The sequence below is a fragment of the Thunnus albacares genome, chromosome 13 (assembly GCF_914725855.1).
Source record: "Thunnus albacares chromosome 13, fThuAlb1.1, whole genome shotgun sequence".
Lineage (NCBI taxonomy): Eukaryota > Metazoa > Chordata > Actinopteri > Scombriformes > Scombridae > Thunnus > Thunnus albacares.
The window spans coordinates 12334826-12356903 of record NC_058118.1 but is presented as its reverse complement, the minus strand read 5'-3'; the positions used below and the strand labels follow the sequence as shown (position 1 = coordinate 12356903).

The 22078-nt window shown below is 37.4% G+C and overlaps 2 protein-coding genes across 2 annotated transcripts; both read right to left on the bottom strand.

Moving 5' to 3' along the window:
* Positions 1-6484: 6484 nt before the first annotated feature.
* On the bottom strand, positions 6485-13083 carry b4galt4 (UDP-Gal:betaGlcNAc beta 1,4- galactosyltransferase, polypeptide 4). The gene is made up of 7 exons (XM_044370808.1): positions 13003-13083; positions 10932-11465; positions 9904-10136; positions 8465-8652; positions 8220-8342; positions 7977-8081; positions 6485-7859 (listed from the first exon to the last, which is right to left on the bottom strand). Exons 2-7 carry the CDS (start codon positions 11191-11193, stop codon positions 7730-7732), a joined length of 1041 nt encoding a protein of 346 aa, XP_044226743.1. The 5' UTR covers positions 11194-11465; positions 13003-13083; the 3' UTR covers positions 6485-7729.
* Positions 13084-17344: 4261 nt separating this feature from the next.
* casr (calcium-sensing receptor) lies at positions 17345-22078 on the bottom strand. Its single transcript, XM_044371043.1, has 6 exons — positions 21894-22078; positions 21493-21799; positions 20450-21289; positions 20118-20348; positions 18839-18962; positions 17345-18743 (listed from the first exon to the last, which is right to left on the bottom strand). The coding sequence occupies exons 1-6, from the start codon at positions 22076-22078 to the stop codon at positions 17608-17610; spliced, it is 2823 nt and encodes a 940-aa protein (XP_044226978.1). The 3' UTR covers positions 17345-17607.

The window sequence follows — 22078 nt, the reverse complement described above, 5'->3', positions numbered from 1 at the left end:
TCCCCCAGTAAACTTCTGTTACCTCCTGTCTTAAGCAAATGTAGTCTTATTACATCATTGTATTGCAGTGTGTTGGCTAAGAGGGATCATGAAAAACTCCATGTGAAGTGATGACATATTCCTCATATTTGAAGACTTCGGTTTCACATGTAAAATTACAGATTCTAAAACCCAAATTCCATAAACTGAGGTTTGAAATTTTGCAGCTGTGAAATACCAAACTGTCCTTGTGGTGATATTTTAAGACCTAATCACTGATTGCAGTATATTTACCCCTGTTGGACCACTGTCAAACCACAACTAACCGCAATGATTTACTGGATTTTTCAAAATTAAAAGTTGACACAAGAACTGAAGGCAGAAAAGCAATTCAGGCATCATAGCATAGCTTTACATGTCTGCTGCATTATTGGTTTGGTTTGGGAGTAAACAGAAGTTTTTGACAAAGTTTCACATATTCTGATTTACAAATGTGACACAATACTATGCTGGCTTGGTTATTCAGCCACTGGCATACAGTACGGTGCTATTGATCTCATACATCTAGTGCATTATGAAAAATGTAAAATTGCAGACTCAAATGATGCACAAGAAGTACGGTTCCTAAATCCGTCAGGCCTTAAGAGCATATCAAACCTTAGCATATTTGAACCTGCAATAACGGATTTTTTGGCCACTGAGGAACATTAACATATTATCACCTTTTAGTTGATATGACAAACTTCTTTGCTGAAAGTTGCCTTTTTTCACATCCAGCAGATACAGCGCAGCATTAGCATTCATTTGGAGTCGTGTGTCTGGCTACCAGGTGTGGTGGCAATTTCTGTAATAAAGACTCACAAACCAGAGGATGTTTTTCTTGGTTTAATACACTTGCAAGCGGGTACAATACCAGCAACAGATACATAGAGTTGTCTTAAGTGAAGTACAAAGTTATGCTCTGAGCAGTCCATTATTATACTCTTAGCAGATAGATATGGACAACATCCTCTTCAGTTATCTCTACACTCACAGTTTGCTATTGTTTTCTCAACAGAATACACACGCACAGTCCATCACTGTCCTTTCAACGGACAGGTGCAACCGGCCTGTTATCTCTGCAAAGTAGTTTCACTAAAACATCACCAAAGTATAAATGTAGATAGCAAAGTATCAGAATAAGTATAACATATTGTATTTTTTCCATTGCACAGGCTAATGTTAAATCCAATATTCACTCTCATTTTAGCTCTGTTTTGGTTTTCACTAACTCCTGAGGAAAATATTGCTCTAAAAATGCTCCACTATGTTCACCAGCTAATTGCTAACACTGTCTGTCTGTTGTTTGGTGCTGAGCAGGGAGTGTACAGTGGGTTTTTAGGGTTTTATGCTGAAACCAGCTGCCTGCTGCATGAGAGCAGTGAGAGTAAACCAAAAATTTGCAACTTGGAAAACCAAAATAATGAGCTGAAAGACGCTACGGTATAAAGCTCTGTACACCTTTCACAGGCAAGCAATCATGTGATCCATTGTTAATAACAAGGATGGTGTGCAACACCTAGTTTACTTTGCTATGCTAACTGCTATGCTAGTTAAGTATTGTAGTTAATTTTGCCTGTATTCTTGGAAAAAAAAAATTGTGTGCAGATTAAGCACTGCAACCACCCATCTGCTCTGCCTGATTATTCTTATTCAAGGTTATGGATGAGCCTATCATAGCATACACTGTCTCAAAGGAAACACAACTGATAACACACACACACACAATGTACAAACATTATCTAGAGTTTCCATTGTACCTGACCTGGATGACTTTGAACTGTGTGAGAAAACTGGAGCATCCAGGGGAAATTCACACAAATGTGCTTCTGGGCTGCTGTAAAAATATACTGCAATGAAATAGTTTGACATTGGCAGGCATGACTGATAAATCAATTTAAAAATAGGTTACTTTACATCTAATAGTTGAATCTTTTGAGAACATGTGTGAACTCAACTAAAGTCTAGATAAAGTCTGGATTTTATATTCAATCTTGTACGTATTTCTTTCCCATACATTATTGCAATTACAAGACATTTACATCCCACCAATGAATTCATACACTCTTGTGTACAAGAGTTACTATATTTACAAGCATGAACAATACAGCACACATCACCACTGGCATTCTTTTAGCATATCTGAATGGACTAGTTTGTAGAGTAGATCTCAGTGTTCTATCTTGTAGAGTTGATATTTTTGTGCTGAAAGTGTTTTGTGAATGTCACATGTGAGCTAGATGACCGGGCCTGGCCTCGACAAGACAAAGCTTTCTTTCTGCACCATAGGAAGAGGAGATGACATCATTCTGTCCATACAAAGCCTCAGACATCCCGCTCTTTCTTTGCACGGGTAAAAAAAAAAAAAAGAAGTCTATGCTGAGAAGATCTGAATAATAAGGGGTTACTTTTGTCCTTAATTTTAGTACATGTCCTCACTGTGATGCAATATCTTGGTAGATCTGCAGCACAATTTAGCTTCTGCTAAATGTGAGGGAGTGGAAACTATGCAATAATCAGGGAAAGTGATTCAAATTACAAAATATTCCTTTGTTGTTGATTTGAAGATGAAGATAATGTATTTCATTGATAATACAGTTCATGTTATTCACTGAGATAGAGCAGAACAGTCTAGTCAATACTTGTGATGAAAAACTCTACTCCATGATGGAAATAATCTCATTAAAAAGTGTTCAGAGTTTAAAGAGAATAAATCCAGGATTGACTGATGCAAGTCGATTTTTTTTCACTTGGTTGCACCCTTCTTATAACATTTTGGCTCATTCTTATTTCAGTTGCACCAAAACAGATGTGTGAAATATATAATTTAAAAAAAAATGCAGTTTACTACAAAACCAAACCAAGTTTCCAGCAGACATGCAAATCTAGTGTGACATGCAGCTTCATGCCTGCATTATTTTTCTGGCTTCTTCTCTTGTATTGATATGCAACACATAACGTCAAGAGTGCAGGAAACATTTTGTCCTCATGCCTCAAACAGCTAGCCTAAATTTTGACAGAAATTTGTGGGCTGGCATTGTGACATTATAAATAATGCGGTTACTGTGTGATTCCAAACAAATAAAACTGCACCATTACGCAATGAAGGCATGGTGACAGTTCATGTTTGGGATACCACTGTCTATATTTAAAACACAGTATAATCCTCTGATAATTTAAGTGTTGAGTACTCCATAAAGGAGAGTAAACTACTTTTAAAAATGAGGAGCTGATTTTATTGCCCAAGATGATGCTGACTCATAATGGACAGTGTTCAAGCCCTCTTACAATTCGAGCCAACTCTGAAACTGGAAACATTCATCACTGTGCACTCACATTCAAAGCCTGGAGAATTAAATATCACAACAACTCCCTATTTAATCATGTCAAATCATATAATTATAAGAATCATACAGAATAAATCCACAGGTTTCTGTCCTTGTTTTTTGAAAGTCAAAAAACTGTCACATCAGACTGACATAGGTTTAAAAATGTGTTTTCATTTCTTTTCTCTTTTTTTTGCTAAGATTTGTTTATTTTCCCTTAAATGGTCTGCTCCTGTGCTGTCCAATTTTTCAGCCAAACAGAACTTAATCATATGGTTATCGTTATGCATTAAGGCTAATGTTCACGAATTGCCTGTAAATAGAATCAATCTTTCAGTAATTAACAAGAGACTTCACTCATGTTTGCAATAATGGATACTGTGCTCTCAAGGCCCCCCAGTGGTCAGATCCCTGCACTGCAGTCTGTTGCCATCCTTGTGGGACTGTGCCTCTTTTATGTAACCTGTATCATACCTTTCATAAGTTATTTATGCCATTCCAAATAAGCAGGGAGAGACTTTTTAGAGGGGGTTCATTTGAACCCTGAAACTATCCATAGAAAGGAATTTGAGAGTGGGGCAGGGAGTGGTGGTCTGGGTCTGGTCATAACTTACATTTCCAGATAAAGATGTTCAGGATCAATGAAGTCACTGCTGACTTTCACATTGAGTGCTTTCCTGCACGCAAAGCTGTTCTTTGTCTACTGGTCTTTATTTGTTTACCACTGGACACATACAGTGTAATAAAAGAACACAAGGACAATACACTAGGCTCCTAAAAAAAGTGTGATGTGTGGTTTAAATTACAGAACTGATGATACCCCCATCTGAAGCATTATTAAAAAAAACAAGGATATAAAACATACTGAAAGTAAATAATAATAAATATGAATATATATCATTAATATTTATAACAAATATTTTATTGCACCATCAATATATCCCAAACATTGCCATCCTTATGCACTCATGGTTGTCACTAACAAAACAAAATAATCAGGAGCATATACTATCAGATAAACCAAAATTGGAAAGCGGAAATGCATAAAACCATAAGACAACTGATAAGAAAAAATACGATTTATTGTACATGTGTTCTAGAGAGAAAATAATCATTTAGTAGTGAAATGCAATCTCTCATCTCTGCCATGATCTGTCTTCTCCCATAAACACAAACAAAACATGACATCATCCAAAATCAACACACAAACATTCAAAAAGATTCCCCCCCAAATTATGGCATCACATTTAATTTCATTTAAAAATTGTTCATATAAAGCACAAATTCAAAAAAAACGTTAACGAAATATCGTATTGAGAAGTTGTAGTTTAACTTGTGCACTTACATTATTTTCACATATAAAAGTTTTGAACCCACAGTAGAAAAAACAAAAAATCAAAGACATTCATTCAGGCGTGGAGATGCGACCATGAAATTAATGGACGGTCAGACCACCAGTAACAGAAAACTTGTAATCTGGTATTTAAAAATGTATATCTTTAACAATGCTAAGTCTCCTTCAAGAGCTTCATGAAGGGAAGTTCACTTCATCAACAGTTTACACACACACACAGAAAATTTCGAAAAAAAATGTAGTTACTATGAAGCTCTAGTCTAACGGTAATGAATATGCATATATAACAAGGAGTGGCTCATGTAAACTAACAAATTTTGTCAGTTAGTAATATTGCTCAGTCTTGAAGAGAGTATGATTTGCTGGTCAGATAAATAAAGTCAAAACATACTGTAGTCGCAACATACCAGCAGCTACACTACCGTAAAATATAAACAAAGTAAAATGAAGTCATTTATTTAATACATTTGATATGAGTGTATCAGACACATGCAATAATGAGAGCATAACTATGCAGATTTCTCTAAACTTAAATTTCTTCACATACTACATAGTAAGATAAGGTCATTTTGATTGGTCTCTAAAAGACTGTGATTATAATTTAGAAACTAAAAATAATAAATAAGAATCCACCACCCATCAAATCTTCCTTTAAAAATCAAGCATGTAAGGCCTTATATAAAAACATGCAGTATAAGAAATCATATTGTATCATTATGGCTCAAAAAACTACTTTTCAAGAAAAAAACATCCAAGGACGGTCAAGGTCCTTAAGTTCCGTAAATAAAGGCAACCAAGGCCTTTTTAGTGTAACGCTAATAATTATTATTATTTTATAGGTTTATTTAGCCAGAGGACTTTTTCAAAACAGGACTTTTTCACAGCGGACATTTTGAAATGTCATAATAGGAAATGCACAGGTGTAATTAATAACTTTAATGATGACTGCATCTCATTTCAGCTAACCAGGTCCCTGAGCCATCGTTAATGTCATTACTTACACCTGTGTTTCCTGCTAAGACACATCAACATGTCTGCTGTGAATAATCATGATCACTTTTTTCATTATAACATATTTCAACAGAATATCACTTGATATGATCAGCCCTACATATATTTTTATTGCTTTTCAATGGTCCTTGAGTTTTCTGAAAAAAAAACCTGAAAGAATTTCTGTTTCTTTAAAAGGTACACTGTGTAGGACTTTCCTTAAAAACAATGTATAGACTCGTACAAAAATAATCCCTCTCAATCATCACTCATGACCAACTAAAAGTGTGTGGTGGTGTCTGTGTCTACAGAGACTCTGCCCTCTGCTCTCAGTCTGTGTCTGTTTGACTGAGGGAGCTTCTGGTGTCGTTGAATGTTGTGTTTACAATCAGCAATGGACATATCCTACGCAGTATGCCTTTAAGCATTATGCACACCTGTTGTCTGCTGTAGGACTGATGCAAAACTACTATATATCATTACTCTTTTCTCAAAGTAATTACGTTTCCATCTTCTATCACTTAATTTGTGATAAAAATCAGTAACAATTACGGTAAATAGAGGTCTTGCATTGGACAGAAGTTGCTAGATGGGGAATTTTTAGTCTTTCATTCATCTTTTAAAAAGGTGTCTTCTATCAACAGAACACCAGAAACAGCAAACCTTTTGTAGCGTTGGCTTTGAGTTTGGCATTTTTGTCTTGTTGTTGTCTTTAACAGGACATTAACTAACCAACATTTTCACATTAATTTAACCTGAAAACACTTCCTCAATTTGATGTGATTTTGATGTGCCATTTCTCATAACTCTACTTAACTTGGATCAATTTGTTGAGATCTATTTTCATTTGGAAATTAAGAGTTGTTAATATTCAAGTAAACGAGGATGACCAATTTCTATAGTTATTGAAAGAAGGCAATAGTTTTCTAATATGTGATACACCAACAGTATCACAAGGCTCTGTTGTTGTGAGTTTTTCTACCACCTAGTGGTAAAAAAATATAATCAATTAATACAGCTTTATATAATTTTATGAACTGGTCCAGTGTTCTCTTTACACAATATTACACATTGTCTACAGTTTGTAGTTAACATATCAGTCTCAATAAAACAAACATCTCTACTCAGCTACCTAATAAACGCCTCATTGCTTGTAAGAGTTCAAGCAGCCTTGAATCAAACCTAATCATTAACTTTAAGCTCATAGGCTCTGCACACTCTCACGGGTGTTCTCGGTTATGTGGCTGACCAGACCTCTGTGCAGGTTAAAGTTGGGAGGAGCTGGGAAATGTGTGAGGTCAATACACATTATGTACTAGTAGAAATATTAAAGGTGCAAAGTGTCCTTCCTTAACAGGAGTGTCAAATTTAACATGAGCATGAGGAACGCAATTAATCACAGTCAATAAACTCCCACAGAGTCCTCAGAAGAGGTCTTACTAAGCAAAATCAGTGACAACACCTGTGTGGGTGGACAATGGGTGTGCAGTGTTTTAGAGAAAGTCACTGCATCCACAAATGAAAGCACACAAAATACACATTGTCCACATGTTGTAGGCTTTTATATAAATAAAAATGTCAGCATGTTTAATGCTGAGGCAAATAATAAGGCATATATTAATCAAAGATTGACAGCTGAGTGTTTTAGCAATACATTTCAAATACAAAGACTAGTTTATCAGCCAACTTCTCTGTTTGGCCGAAGCCAATCTTTTCTTTCAAACATGTTTTGGCAGGCTGCATGAAAAGGAAATCCTGGAGTAAAACTGGTATTGATATGAATAAATGAAGGCAGCATGATGTGCAAAACTGTGCAAAGACGAGCCGGCCAACTTCTTCAGTGACTGCGGTCGCCAGCTGAGCTTAATTTTAATATGTAAACAAAACAATGTGCATTTTGTGTGCTTGATATGTGCTATAATCCTGCACATATGTAGTAACTTTTCTGCACTCAAGGGCCTAAACATAATCTATAAAATATATACCATAAAATGTTTGGTTTTTTTGGTCACAGCAGGGCTTCCTGTTTGAAATCTCAACTCTACGGCTTACCAATGTCCACAGTAACATTCACATAAAGAGGCAGCCTTTCTAATGACATAGTCTTATATGAGCAGCTATTGAGTCCGTCCTTTTTCCATACCTGTGGTGTTCGTCCTAACAACTTCATCCTGGAAGGTAAAAAATAAGAAGAAAGAAATGAAGCAGCACAAAACAAATACATTTAAGTCAGCCACAACATATAGAAACAAGTATAACAAATGATTCCCATCTCTACATTCACTGACCTGTCTTTGTTTATTTCATTGCCACTGTCTCGTTTGTGAAACACCATGGTGTAGCGAGCTATATCAGCTGGCGGCCGCACAATCTTCATTTTCTGCAGCTCAACCCTGTGCAAGACAGCAGACCCACATGTAACGATGAATGAATGAATGAAGGAATATACAGTATACCACATGTGCTATACATGGGTGGAAACAAACACTTCGAATCCTAAATACTGTTTCCATCACTTGTTTTTGTCTCACCTGATGCGAAGGTCGTCATCTTCTCCGCCCCAACCCCAGTAAGTGTTTGAAAAACCATTCACTTGAAGAAACTGGTCTTTGGTCATGGCTGTGACTCCCCCAAAGTAGCCTTTGTAACGCAGCCTGAGAATGGAACAATATAAAGAAAAAATACATTTCTTGGTTGAAAAATGATATCAGAACAAATATAAAGTTAAACCATTGACTCATGACTTACAGGAATTTACTCTTCATCATATACTTACTTGTACCCGGTTGCATTCCGGCCAACCACCAAGTGTTTGGGCTGCTTGTCACAGATATATAAATTATAATCATTTTCAGGAACCAGATCCACATCATGGAAGATGAAGCACTCCCAACTATAGTCCTTCAGTGCCTCCAAATACCCAACATTCAGTAACTTGGCACGGTTAAAAGTTGCATCACCAGCCTTTAAAAAAAAACAGAGAACAATAAAAATTACAATCTGCTATTGTACTTTATAGACTGGGTGCTGTTCAAAGTTCAGTGTGGATTTATGTGGTCTTCTATTACATCTAATGTTTCCTTATGTTATCCAATAAAAAAATGCAAATGTTTTAATAAGTAGGAGGTTCAAAGTACAGGGTCAGTCTTGTTCTTGAGTAACTTTCATTGTAGAGATGGCGTCTTCATATTCAGGATATTATAGGAAAATAGTATGCTTAGCAAGTGAATGTGGTTTAATGTGCTCTATTCCATATACCAGACACCAAAACATAAAGCGCTTCATACATGAAGGCACAAAAGAAACAAACTAATTTGGATAAATATGTGGCTGTGTGTGAACACTGATGCACTGTTGATTTGCTTGTCTATTTTTTTTTTTTTTTTTAAACATACTTTCATAACACACACACACACACACACACACACACACACACACACATATACACGCAGCCCTTAGGTACAGTATTTACCTGCACCATAGTTTTCCTTCTGGTAACTCATAAAAAATCATTTCCTCTTGAAGTACTAAGAATGTTATTTAGTTGCAGAAGATTTGCCTTTGGCATGAGAAAATGTTTTGGCTCACTTGTATCTTTGTTTCCAGCAGCAATTTCAGTGTTTTTTTGTTTTTTTTTGCTGGAAATGACTCGTTGTATATTTAAAGCCTACAAGTGTTACACGTTTTAAGTCTCCATTAGAGATGCACTGATATGAAAACTACCAGCTAAAACAGATTTTCAATTATTTGGAGAAAAACACTACACAAGCCAATTTCATTCTCCTTTCAAGTTTTATGTTTAGGTGCAGTCACATCACATTTGGTCTCACATGTTTTTATTTCTATTTGATTGACAGTACATTACCGGGACTGATAATCAGTTTCTTAAGAATTATCCAATATTCTGTACATTCATGCAAATTTTCACTTTTTGGTCAATAAACTGGTTTAGAGGAAAGTTAGCAAACATGTTAAAAGGAGAAAACTAAAAGTTAAATGGTTTCAGATATGAGCTTTAACTGCAATGACTTCCACTAAAACAATTACTAACACTAATAATTATATAAATCATAAAATAAGAACTTTCAACTTCAATGCAGTCTCTTGATGAGATAAGCCAATCATGTCAGTTCAACAAGCATCAACCCTGATATTATAATAATTTCTTTCACATGAAAACTGTGACATAAGACTGAGCATGGTGGAGAGCGATACCTGCTGGATGACATAAATGGCATAGTGCAGCTGCTGCCTTTGCAGAAAGGGGTGCAGGTGGTGCAGGAGGTAGAGGAGGTGTCTCTCTCGGTTGCGATGAGGGATGAGTATGGCTACGCTCTGCCTCGCTGTACAGTCTGGGGGCTCATACTCGCCTTCAGTCACTCCTTTGTTCCCATTCTCCACGTCCTTCATTTTCAGAGAGGATTCAAAAGACAGCTTCAGAGCCCCCTCTGTAGAAACAGAGTTAAACAATTTAATCAGAAATCTGAGCCTCATGTGTGTCTTAAACATGATTCAATATAAACAATAATCAGAATAATTCATGTGCACAGTATCAGATTTAAATGAGGCTTTGCAGAATAAACTATTTAAAAACTTCTTCTAACCGTTAAATTTCAACTAGTCTGCTTCCTTGTTGATCTTATACAGGAAACAGGAAGGATAACATGTAGCACCTACAACTGCGTTTCACACATGTTTTGAGAAACACTGGGGAAAATTCCTGAACTGTAGATTAATTTAACATATTTTCTTCTTATAAGTAAAAATATTTAGCATAAAAAAGTATAACACAAAATTAAATGACAAATTAAAATAAATTAAACAATAGATTCCCCAGTTTTAATCCTATTATCTTACATCCTTTTAAATGTTGTTCTCATCATTTTTGTTTATGCATCCCACAATTTCAACCATCGCTTTATTTTTGAGAAACTAAGCACATCAAAGTGATTCTAATCATAGATTATTGATTGGCACAAACCCTTGTCTGTTTTTTATCAGATAGCAATGAACTTATTTAATCTACTAGTCTTTCATCTACTTAGTGATGAAAGACTAGTAGATTCTTTGTGGAGAATTTACAGAAACTGCAAACACACCGTTCCTATATAGCAAGCAGCCATATTTAATTTACCTCTAAGAAGATGACTACATTTTTTCTTTTAATTAGCCAAATATTAAACCCAGTAAAACCATAACAACCTATACACGGAAAGTCTGTCATGTCTTTAACCTAAACTTACGTAGCAGTGGTGACTCCTGAGGGCATCCGACTTTTGACGCTGGAGTATTTAAGCGATCTTGCGTTGGCGTCTGGGCGTTAACTTTATCTCTCAGATTGTCTCCTTTGACAAGAGTCTGTGTTGTCGCAGATGAAACCTGAACTGATTTCACAGTTTCACCTGAAAACGTTGCAATCCATGCCAATACCGAGAGCGAGAGAAGGAGCAGCACAAAGTACTTCCCCCTCCGCAAAATCTTGCACACGGGTGAACAGAAGCCCATGGCTGTCTGATGTGAAAACGATAAAAGTATTGACTGTCGATGCTGTTAGTTATAGTTTAAGATATCTCCTCCGTGCAGGACATCTCAGCAAAATACTGACAGCCACAGTTTCACTGACCAGTCATCCCATGGCGATGAAACATGCTGCTGAATTACAAATCAATATATGATGATCACTATGAAGTAAGGAAAACTTATTGGTGAAAATCCATCGCTGAACTCTCAAAATCCAGTTTCAGGAGGTGAGGACAAAAACTTGAGATCTCCGTCAACTGTTAAATTGATAAAGAGAGAACAATGTTACCGCAGAGAATGGGTATATTTGCACAGTAATCACTCATACTATCTCGACTTCTCGTGTAAAACTGCATCCTGAAAGGGCAGGTTCTGGTTTTGAAAGAGATATATCTGTTACCTTTCATACGAGGACAAAAAGCACCCGATGAGATGTTATCTTAGAAAACAAACCAAGTTACTTGTTTGGAGCTTTTTATTCCACGTTGCCCATTTTTCTTTTCTTTAGTTTTGTGTTCAGAGTCATTTAATCTGTTACACTGTATTGACAAGGCTTCCTCAAAGGTAATGTAACACTGAGTAACTACACACCTGTCTGTGTCCCCTGACAAAGTTTAGTATTATATTGCAGGGCTGTTTTACCACACCTTTCTCCTCTCCTGTTTTTATTTCATCAAATATCCTCCATGAAACGGAACTCTCACATGTGATCGCTGTTAGCTCATATTAAGTAAGGGTGCAATTTACTATTATTTTTTGTTGTCGATTAATCTGTTGCTTATTTTAGTGAGAGACTAATTAATCACTGGTCAAATAAATGCGAGATAATAGTGAAAAATGTCAATTTCTCAGAGTCCAAGGTGACCCTCTTCAAATTTATTGTTTTGTCTGAGAAAATCAGCAAATCATCACATTTGAGAAGCTGGAAGCAGAGAATGTGTGGCCCTTTAACGTGATAAATGACTTACACTAAAGACTAGTAATCAACATTGCACGTCATTATATTTCTGTGTAAATTATTGATTAATTGGCTAAACGTCTCAACATATTTGTATAACAAAGCTGCCCAGTTTATACACCAGAGAACAGTGACCATGAACAGTTGCCTTCTAAAAAAACAAAAAAACCCAAAACACTGGTTAATCTTACTTAACAATACAAACACAATAAGGCAACAAAAAAAAAAAAACACTGAACTGAAGGCAGGTTTTGTGGGCTGGTTTGTATTTTAACGTTGGCTAAATTTACGTACGAACAACCAGCGACTAGAAAACACATAAGCTAGTGAAGCTACTTCTATTCATTTTAGCTTATTAGTGTTCGTTGTCCAGTGTTTACTATCTGTTGTATCTAGCAGGAAAACTTAAAACTAAAAGCTTTGACATGATCTCCCCTGGTTGTCTCCATCATCTGAGCGTGTCTGTCGTGTATTTTTGAGGACTGATGAGCTAACGTTGGCTAGCTCTAAACAACCATAATACTTATTCTATTCGTATAAAGACACTAGACAGGACACACAGTTACCTTTCACATCATCGACAGCTCCTTCTTCTCCTAAATACTGTCCATGTTTTATGGAGTAAAAGCGAGTTGGCTGAACTAACTTGGCTGTTAGCTAACGGCAGCTGACGAACGCGGATGTGTGGAGTTTCTTTAAACTGATATTAAAGTTAAATATTAGCATTAACAGTCGAAAGGTTAAAAACAGTATGACAAGCACAGTGTGTACGAGCCTGAGTCTGTCATCTGCTCCATTTTAATGAAATTATTAATATATTGGTTGGCACATCTTACCTTTCAAGCTAGCGTTACTCCTGTCCAGGTTGTCAACGCAGTAGCAAGCGACAACACTGTCAAGTCAACATAAATACACCTACCTGCCTATGTGTCTTTCCACAATAAAACCTGTGAGGTCAACATAAATACACGCACTTCCGCTGTGTTTTTCACAATAAAACCTCACGCACAGCTCACAGATGAAACTCACATTGACCATAACAGGATATTGGGAAGCAAAGAATATAGCCTCAAAGGTGCCGTGTGTAGGGTTCAGTGTCATCAAGCGTGTAGGTGAACCTATGGTGGCTGCGAAAACGTGAAAGGTTTGTCAGTTCTGAGCTACTGTAGAAGCTACTGTAGAAAGATGGTGGTGCAACATGGCGGACTCCCTAGAAGAGGACCCGCTCCCTATGTAGATATAAAGGGCTCATTCTAAGCTAACAAAAATACAACAATTCTTATTTTCAGGTGATTATACACTAATTAAAACATGTTTATGAATATTATGTTCCATACTATATTCCATTTCTGCCAAAATTTGTTTTAATGATGTTGACCTTGTTTTTGGCCCAGGATATGTGCTGGTCTGTGTTTTGTGTTAAACTGTGATATATATCAAAATAGTCTACAAAAGATAGTCAAAAATGTGTTCAGAGTTTAGTAAGAAATACCTTAGGATGTCTTTGTACCCGTTTTATTTATTTATTTATTTATTTTAACACAGTGAGTAGTTGGAAGTGCTCTGATTTTGAAGGCAGCGTCGACAAACAGGAAAAGGTTGTTCTTTTTTAGGTAGCTTGATAAAGTTCAGCGCGTGGTATCTATGGTGGTATGTGTTGTATAAATACTTCCGGTATATTGTTTTCAAAATAAAGGTCCTCGCTCCTCATGACAGTTTGCTACACTTCTAATATAGCCATATGTCCATTTTGGGGGCAAAACTGCAAGTCCGCCACTACATATTGTTGTTACGAGTCAATTTATATTCACCTAAACATTTTGCAACAGTCATCCTTGCCTCCATGTTAATGAACACCCTTTAATCAATATCAGTACTGAGTAGATACTGTAGGTTATATGGCTGAGCATGGCAACAAAATAATACATATCTATAACATTTTAACTGAGCCATTTGTAACACTAATAAGGCCATGTAAATCTGACTTTAGCGATATGTAAATCATATGGATCGATTCAAATATGTTTGTCTAAATTGTCAACTGTTTTATCTCTACCTAGCTTTCCCTTCAATGTTCCCAGTACTTTATTGAAATGAAATGTAAAAGCAATAGCCTTAATAATTGTTGATTATAATAGTGATTATTCAAGTAAAGCAGTGAAAGGAATTTGAAACTGAATGGGCCATATATTGGAGTTTTGAGTTGTGGAAAAAAGTTTTTGTTTGCACATTTGAGTAACTGCAGGACTTTGTCAGAGCCTTTGTTGGAAGTGGACTTTTCCTCTTCCTCTCCTTCTTTGCCAGGACCAGGGGCTGTGACAAATGTTCCCAGCAATGTTCCCTGGTTATTTTGTAGAATATCCGTCTCATCCCATCCTGCAGATCAGACATGGACAACATGCTGCTCTCTCTGCTGGGCTCCCTCTGTGGCTCTGTGGATAAAGGTCTTTTCCTTCTGCTAAAGGAGGAGGTAGTTGTCCAGCTGCTCTTCAGTCTGCTTCAGGTCAGCCATGATCCTGGATGTCTCAGCATGTCATCCTCCTGTTGAGCCACATGGGGAGTCCTGCACTCCTCAAAAGCCCTTTGCCCTCCTTTTTCTTTTTTAACAGAGTTTCCTTCAGCTGCTGAGAATTTCTTTTTGGAAAGATCCTTGTCATAAAGTTATACGATGTTCAATATTAGTTACTTTCCTTGAGTCAATGGATTCTGCTTTGTACTGTTTTTATTACCCTTCATTTAACTCAAGATTGTGTTTCCTCTTGGTTTAATTCTATTATATATTACTTGAAGGGCTTTTCCATCTCCATAAGGCACCTGATTTGATTTAAATTTTTTTGTCCTGTTCCTTGTTCTTGGAGAATTTTGTGGCTTGATTGTGCAGCTGCTCAAGACCTCACGCCCCTCCCGTTGCATGTGGTGGATTTTTCTACAGATTTTTCCTTGCAGTTTTTCCTTTGCTGCAATTCCGAGGATGGCGTTGTTGAGCTATAAATACACAAGCCTTGGCTTTCTTTTATTCACATTAATACATTTAACCTACTGTACAAGAGATAATAATTTAACTCTCATTACTGGAGCATTTGCTGGATAATTCATTAGAAGAATTACAGAGTTGATGAAAAACTCAGTTTTTTATTTAATTTAATACAGAAGTAGATAAATATACTTAGGGTAATTCAGAATGCCCTGTTTGTTGTACTAAATATGTATACATTGTTTTGATATTACTGATGCATTACTGTAATGTGTAAAGTCTAAATGTTACAGCTAGTCATAATGAACATTATTTTAACTGTTTTATGTGCTAGTTTAATTCTTAAACAATGCAGCATATTTTCTAAGATGATCACATTACCTCTTATGTAAAATATGAAACTGCAGTTAACTAGTAACATGTATAAAGCAGAATAAAATGGAAATAGGGATATAAAATACAAGTACCTCAAAATTGTACTGAAGTATATAGTATTTGAGTAAATGCACAGTATCAGTCAAAAGTTTGGACACACTTTCCCATTCACTTAAATGAGAAAGTCCAAACTTTTGACTGCTACTGTATCTATATCCAGCTTGAGGAGAAACAAGCCATCTTTGAGAGTGTAAATTTCTAAGATCTTCGTAGAGTCTTGTCCACTCAGGAAATTGTCACAGTTTAGTGTTTTATTCACAATTGACGGTCAGATAGAGTGTATTTAAATTTGAATAGAGCCTTCCTCAAGCTGCTCCTCCCTCTTCTCTTTACCTCCTGCATACTGTGAGGGCATGACTGTGTAGTGTAGGCCTATACTGGGAATGACATTAACATGTGAGACAGGCCTGCACTGTTTGCAGTTGTCAGAGACTTGTGATAAGCAAGCAGAGAAATCTCTCTAAAACATTTACAGCAAAATGTCCTGCAGACCTCCTCTATCAGCATGTTCATTATTATTATTATTATTATACTATTGGGGTTTTTCAGTTTACCTATTTCTGAGAGGACTTTGGACATTTTTACTGACATGTTGGTTCATGTTTATTACAGTTAATAATAGATTTCTTTGCAGTCTTTGTTTTCTTTTCTTTACAAAGTTCAATTGAAATTTAGTTCTAACCAAAGACACCCCAAATAAGATGGCATTGACTTGGCAATTGACCTTGACAGACAGCCTGTTTTTGAAAGACTATACTTCCATTTCTTTTGTTATCTTGTGAGTGACTGTAACAAGCGTAATCACTTAGTATTCTATGTTCTGCTTTCATCCTGTAATTATGTGTGTATGGTGTGACTCATACATCCTCTGGTTATATCTGTCCCATTAAATAGCCTGAAATGTCCTCTGGTCAAATGTTGTCCCATATTATTCATCAGGCCTACATGCTGAACACTTTGTATTAACTACACAGTTGATTTGTCAGTGAGCCTGAGTTGTCTGTCCTAACCAAGCTTTGATTTATGTTTATGTATCTGGTCTTCAACAACCTTGCACCATTTACCCTGAGTTAATGTCAGTTACACCTAAATAAGAAGAGTGTAGCTGCTCTTGGAGGTTGTATTTAGACACAGCAGTGATTTGAGCTGAATGCTGACAATGAAAATGCTAATATGCTGATGCTTAGCGGATAGAATGTGAACCATGTTAATCGTTGTGCGTTAGCTAAAATTAGCACTAAACACTAAGTACAAACAAGTCATTAGTTTTGCAGGTATTTGGTCATAATTGGACAAATTAAAATTTTGACCAGATGATTACACTAGATGAAAATTAAGGGGATCGCCAAAGGGAATTACATTTCAACCTGAGGGTGACATGGCTGTCTGTACCAAATCCAGCTAGTTGTTGAGACATTTCACTCAAAATCATAAATGTCAGGGAATCAGCGAGGTCAGTGGGATTCATCCTCTGTGCACTATGGATTTCTGTACCAAATTTCATTGCAATCCCTTCAATAGTTGGACCAAAGTGGTGGACCGACTGACATCCCAACATTGCCATCCCTAGAGCCATGGATAAAATAGAGGTCAGGTGGGCTTTGTCAAACATAAGATGCAGGATTTCAGAACTCTTATTTTTGTTTTACAATATTATCATGTAAAAGTGCCGTGTGTTGATTGTTTTTGGATTCCATAAGAATATACTTAAGTATTTTTCTTGATGGATGAATGAATAACCCTCCACACAAAAAACAACAAGGTAAGGATCTAATGTAATGTTTTTAATTGTACAAAATATGTATTATTAATATCTGGCTTAGTGTACATCAATGTTAGGCTTAAAATAATAAAAGTCACAGGATTCCAGTACAATATATTAGCTGGACTGATATTGTTTTCCTGCAAGTAACATGTCATCTTTCTGACAAAATAGGAGAAAAATGGGAAAAAGAAAAGGTCTATGTGTAAATAAATTTCAAAATGAAGTCCAAAATACACGATATTAATGGGATTACTGGTGCATACACTATCACATCAGAGAACTCCTTCTTGATTCCTCAAAGCTCAAGGACAGAGTAACTGTTCCACTGCCAAAGCTCACCCTTGGCTTATGCTTTCCTGAGGGTGGATCACAGTCATTGCTGTTTGTCTTGAGGCTGATGGATGAGGACGGAGTGGAGGCAGAAGATCCACCAATGCTGCCGGACTTTTTTCTTGATGCTGTGCTATGTTTTAGTGTAGCTTTGGCAGCCACTTTGAAAGCATGGGCTGCCGTGCTGCATCGGACTTCCTCGATAGTGTTCCTGGAGGGTTTGAAGAGAATGATGTAGACCTTGTTGAAGAAAATACAGGCCAGCATCCCAAAACTGGATGCAAGTATAGCAATGACCTCCACAGCTGAAACAAATTTGCCATAAGTACTAAAGTAGGCAGGAATGAATGAGATCCAAACAATAAAGAATATGAGCATGCTAAAAGTGATGAACTTGGCCTCTGTAAAGTTTTCTGGAAGTTTTCGTGATTTAAATGCAAAGAAGAAACATATAGCCGCCAGGAGGCACGTGTAGCCGATAAGAAACCCAAGAGCCATCACAGAGCCCTCGTTGCAGGTGATAAAAATAATCTCATCAATGTCATGGTTCATATAGCTGGAAGGAGGGGCATTGTAAAGCCAGACCACACATATCATTACTTGGACAAATGTGCAGAGAAACACCAAAAGAAACTGCAGGTTTAATCCCCACCATTTACGGTGGAGACTTGTTGGGATCTTGGCTTCAAATACCAAAAGCACTCTATTTGTTTTCACAAGGATGCAGGAAATACAAAGAACAAAACTGATGCCAAAGGCAGGTTGGCGCAAACGGCACATCCAATCCTTCGGCTCTCCGATGAAGATGAGAGAGCTGGAGAAGCAACAGATAAGTGAGAACAGAAGGACGTAAGACAGTTCTCGGTTTGTGGCCTTCACTATTGGGGTGTTGCGAAATCTGACAAACACTCCCATTACAAAAGCTGTCAAGACAACACCCAGCACTGCACATATGGCCAAAGCTATCCCGAATGGTTCTGTCCAGGAAAGAAACTCGATTTCCTTCAGGAAGCAGAATGTATGGTTCCCATTGGACCAGGAGTTATTTGGACACTTGGTGCAAACACTGGCATCTGTATAAATAAGAAGTCATTTGTGTTAGAACTGCAACATTCATAAGTTGTAACAGTAGTAGAAATGAGATTGTGAATGTCTGGCTTCTCAGTACCTTTATGATAACTGTACTCTCCGTCTGAGCACTCGGTGCATTCAAAGCAGCATGTGGGCATACTGTCTATGATCCCCTTTCTTGTGCCTGGTTCACAGTCCTCACTGCAGTTTGAGAATGGCACCTGCGAGATATAAAACAGACAGAAAAAATAAACATAAACAATGTAAATATGTGTTCAATTATAATTTATCCAGGATTTTCTATAAAAATAAAACAACCAGGGTTCCACTTCCCAAAAGCTGCAGGAAATTGAGATTTTGCGATTGCAATAATAAATGTAAATTCAAGAAATCTCCGCAATATTTGCAAGATCTTGGAGTTTTGCTAAATTACTGCAACTTTTTCACATGAAATGGCCAAAACAACAGACCTCTTGTGATTTGGACCAATTGTTGCATTTTGTGTCATGGTAACTTACGTCATCACATTCAGCAAGGATTCAGGCACGCATTCAGGTGGAAGATGGACAAATCTCACCCGCCAACAAAAATTACTGCCATAGACTGAGCAAAACGATTCCCAGATGTTCCCAAATGAGGTTTGCATTTAGTTAGTCAGAAGAATACAAGCTGATGTGTTGTTCAGACATGGACATAATCTGCCTCAAACATAAAAATGGGCACTTTGGAAATGAAACTATATTTTATGTTGATGGATTTATTTTAATGGAATTAATGACTGATTTTATTTGGTGCTAATGTTGAGATGAAAGTTTATTTAATAAAGTCTTACAGAACACAGTATTTTCTTTTCTTCCTGTGGTTCTCATATTCAGAAAATAAATTTAAAAATTAGCACTGAAATATAGTTATTTCTCTTAGAGCATTTAGCTAAAGAGCCTGATAATTTTCTCAAAAGTTGGCAGAGACCAAAAAACAGAGCTAAAAGAAGAGTGAATATTAAACTTTAATTCATCGGGTGGACACCAACATGACTCCAGTGAATGCTAATGTTGGTCTGTGTCTACTGGATGTGTTAATGGGTACCTGTTTCCCATCATCTTTGACCTTTGATAATATGTTTAATGTTGTGTTTACAGCTTGTTTCATTGCCGCCAAGCGGACAAAAAAGTCTGTTAATGCAACCTTAAATCCATGGACTGAGGATGCTTTTGTCTGCAGCCGCAGAACAGCTGTTTATCAGCAAGTTTTAAGTCTTCTTTCCTCACTGTGATTACATGCTTACCTGCAGGAGATCATGTCTAGAGAATGAAGAACACACCAGCAAACACCAGAGTATATTAATGGGAACATACAAAACAGTGTGAATGACATACCTCAGAGCTGTATCCATTCCACAGGATCTTTGTCTTGTCAATGGACAATTTGGCTCCTCTCTTGGTGTGCATATTGTAGTATCCAACCTCCTCAAACACAACAGAGCCATCTTCAGTAGACCTTTGCCAGTTTATAATGGTGTAGTTTGCTGCCAACTCTGCGTTCTCATCAAAGTGCATCTTCTCCCCCATACTGTTGGTGTAATTCAAATGTCTCAGCTGCTTCAGGGCCTGTGAAGCAGAACCACACATTTGGATGATTCACATATTAATAAATTGATTAAGTAAAGTCTTTAATTGCTTTGGTAGTGGGTAAATGCACAACATTTTACCTGCCATGCTTCCATTTTCTTTATATCTGCACAGGAATTGTTAGCAAAAAGTCCATGTCCAGGTGTGCAGGTGACGATGTCCTGCAGGGCCTGTGCGATGGAATAAACTGCAACATACACATTATAGGAGATTCGAAGGTGTGTGTAGTCCAAGTATGGGGTCTCAACACTTGTGATGTCTTCCTCACCAGTACACAAAGGCCTGAAACTAGTGCTGCCATTCTCACTTTCTTGGAGTCTTGGGCTGTCTTCCAGATAACAGTTGAAGGTTTCTTCCCAAAACTCCCTGACAAATTCGTTATGACTGTCTTTCTTTGGTTGGACTTGTTGCAAGAACTCTTTAAAGCCAGATATGCGTCCTGCCTTTAGAGCAAAGCCAATAGTCCCAGCCACAACATCAAGATACTCTGGTTTAGCAATAAGGGACGAGCTTGCCCAAGCTTCACTGGCTAACCAGATGCGATCTGTGATGTTTCTCCTGACCATCTCTTTGATTAGAGGCTCCACATCTGGGCCGCTGGCAAACACAACAATAACTTTTGCTGTTGAGTTCTCAATTCTGTCAGCCAGTGCCTGGATTTCATGATCCTCAAAGTACTGAGAAATAAGTTCATTTAGGTGAATGCAGATGTCTCGCTCTTCTGTCTCTTTCTCAAACTTCTCAATCCCTGGGCGTCCATAGTCATCATCAGAGGCCACGGCAATGACCCAGTTCCATTCAAAGTACTCAATTATGTCTGCCATGGCTGTGGCCTGGTACTCATCTGTAGGAATGGTTCTCATGAAGGACTTGTATTGATTCTTGTTACTCAGTAAGCGACTGGAAGAGGCATAGCTGATCTGAAACAGGAAAGATTTCATGTCATCCATAAAGTTTGTCATCTTCATAAAACACATAATCCAGGAGACTGTATGTTTCCTGTAAAAAGTATAATCAGGTGAAAATGTATTGTGTGTGAACATCATTTTCAGGATACAGGGTTGCCATGTAACATTTGCTCTGATTTAAGGCCACGCCTGAGGTGGAGTATTGACTTACTCACCTGAGGAATATAAAAAAGACCCAGTAAATTTGCAACTGCTGTGGAGACAGCAGATCCAGCTGCTCCTACTACTGCGATGGTTGATGGGATGTGATCAGTGCAGTTGCAAAACTCATCTAAATTCAGGGAGTCAATCTTATTTTGGGCAACAAAACTAAGGGTGGCCTCCAAGGCTTTTGAAACCGCGTTGCATGTGTCAAAGATCCTGTAGCCCAGTGTGATGTTGGGCAGGAGAGTGCTGCTGTTATTAATCTCGTCAATTGCAAAAATCATGGCCTGGAGCCAACGGAACCCACGAAAATTGAACCTGCAAAACAACGTAGCATGGATTTAGATGAGTTGAGCACACTCAGTTTCCAGAAATGCATTTTGCCAACATGTTAACCAGTCACAAATTTTACCTGACACACTCTGTGGATTCTGGCCGGGCTGCGAGGTCTTGGTCTTTGGATGCAACACCAAAGTGTATGGGGAAAAGACCTCCAAGCAAAATATCACCAGTCATCTGTGCTCTCTGACGGGGTCCATAAGTTGAAATGACATAACTGGACCCCAACAGTATCAGATAATACAGAACAAATCGCAT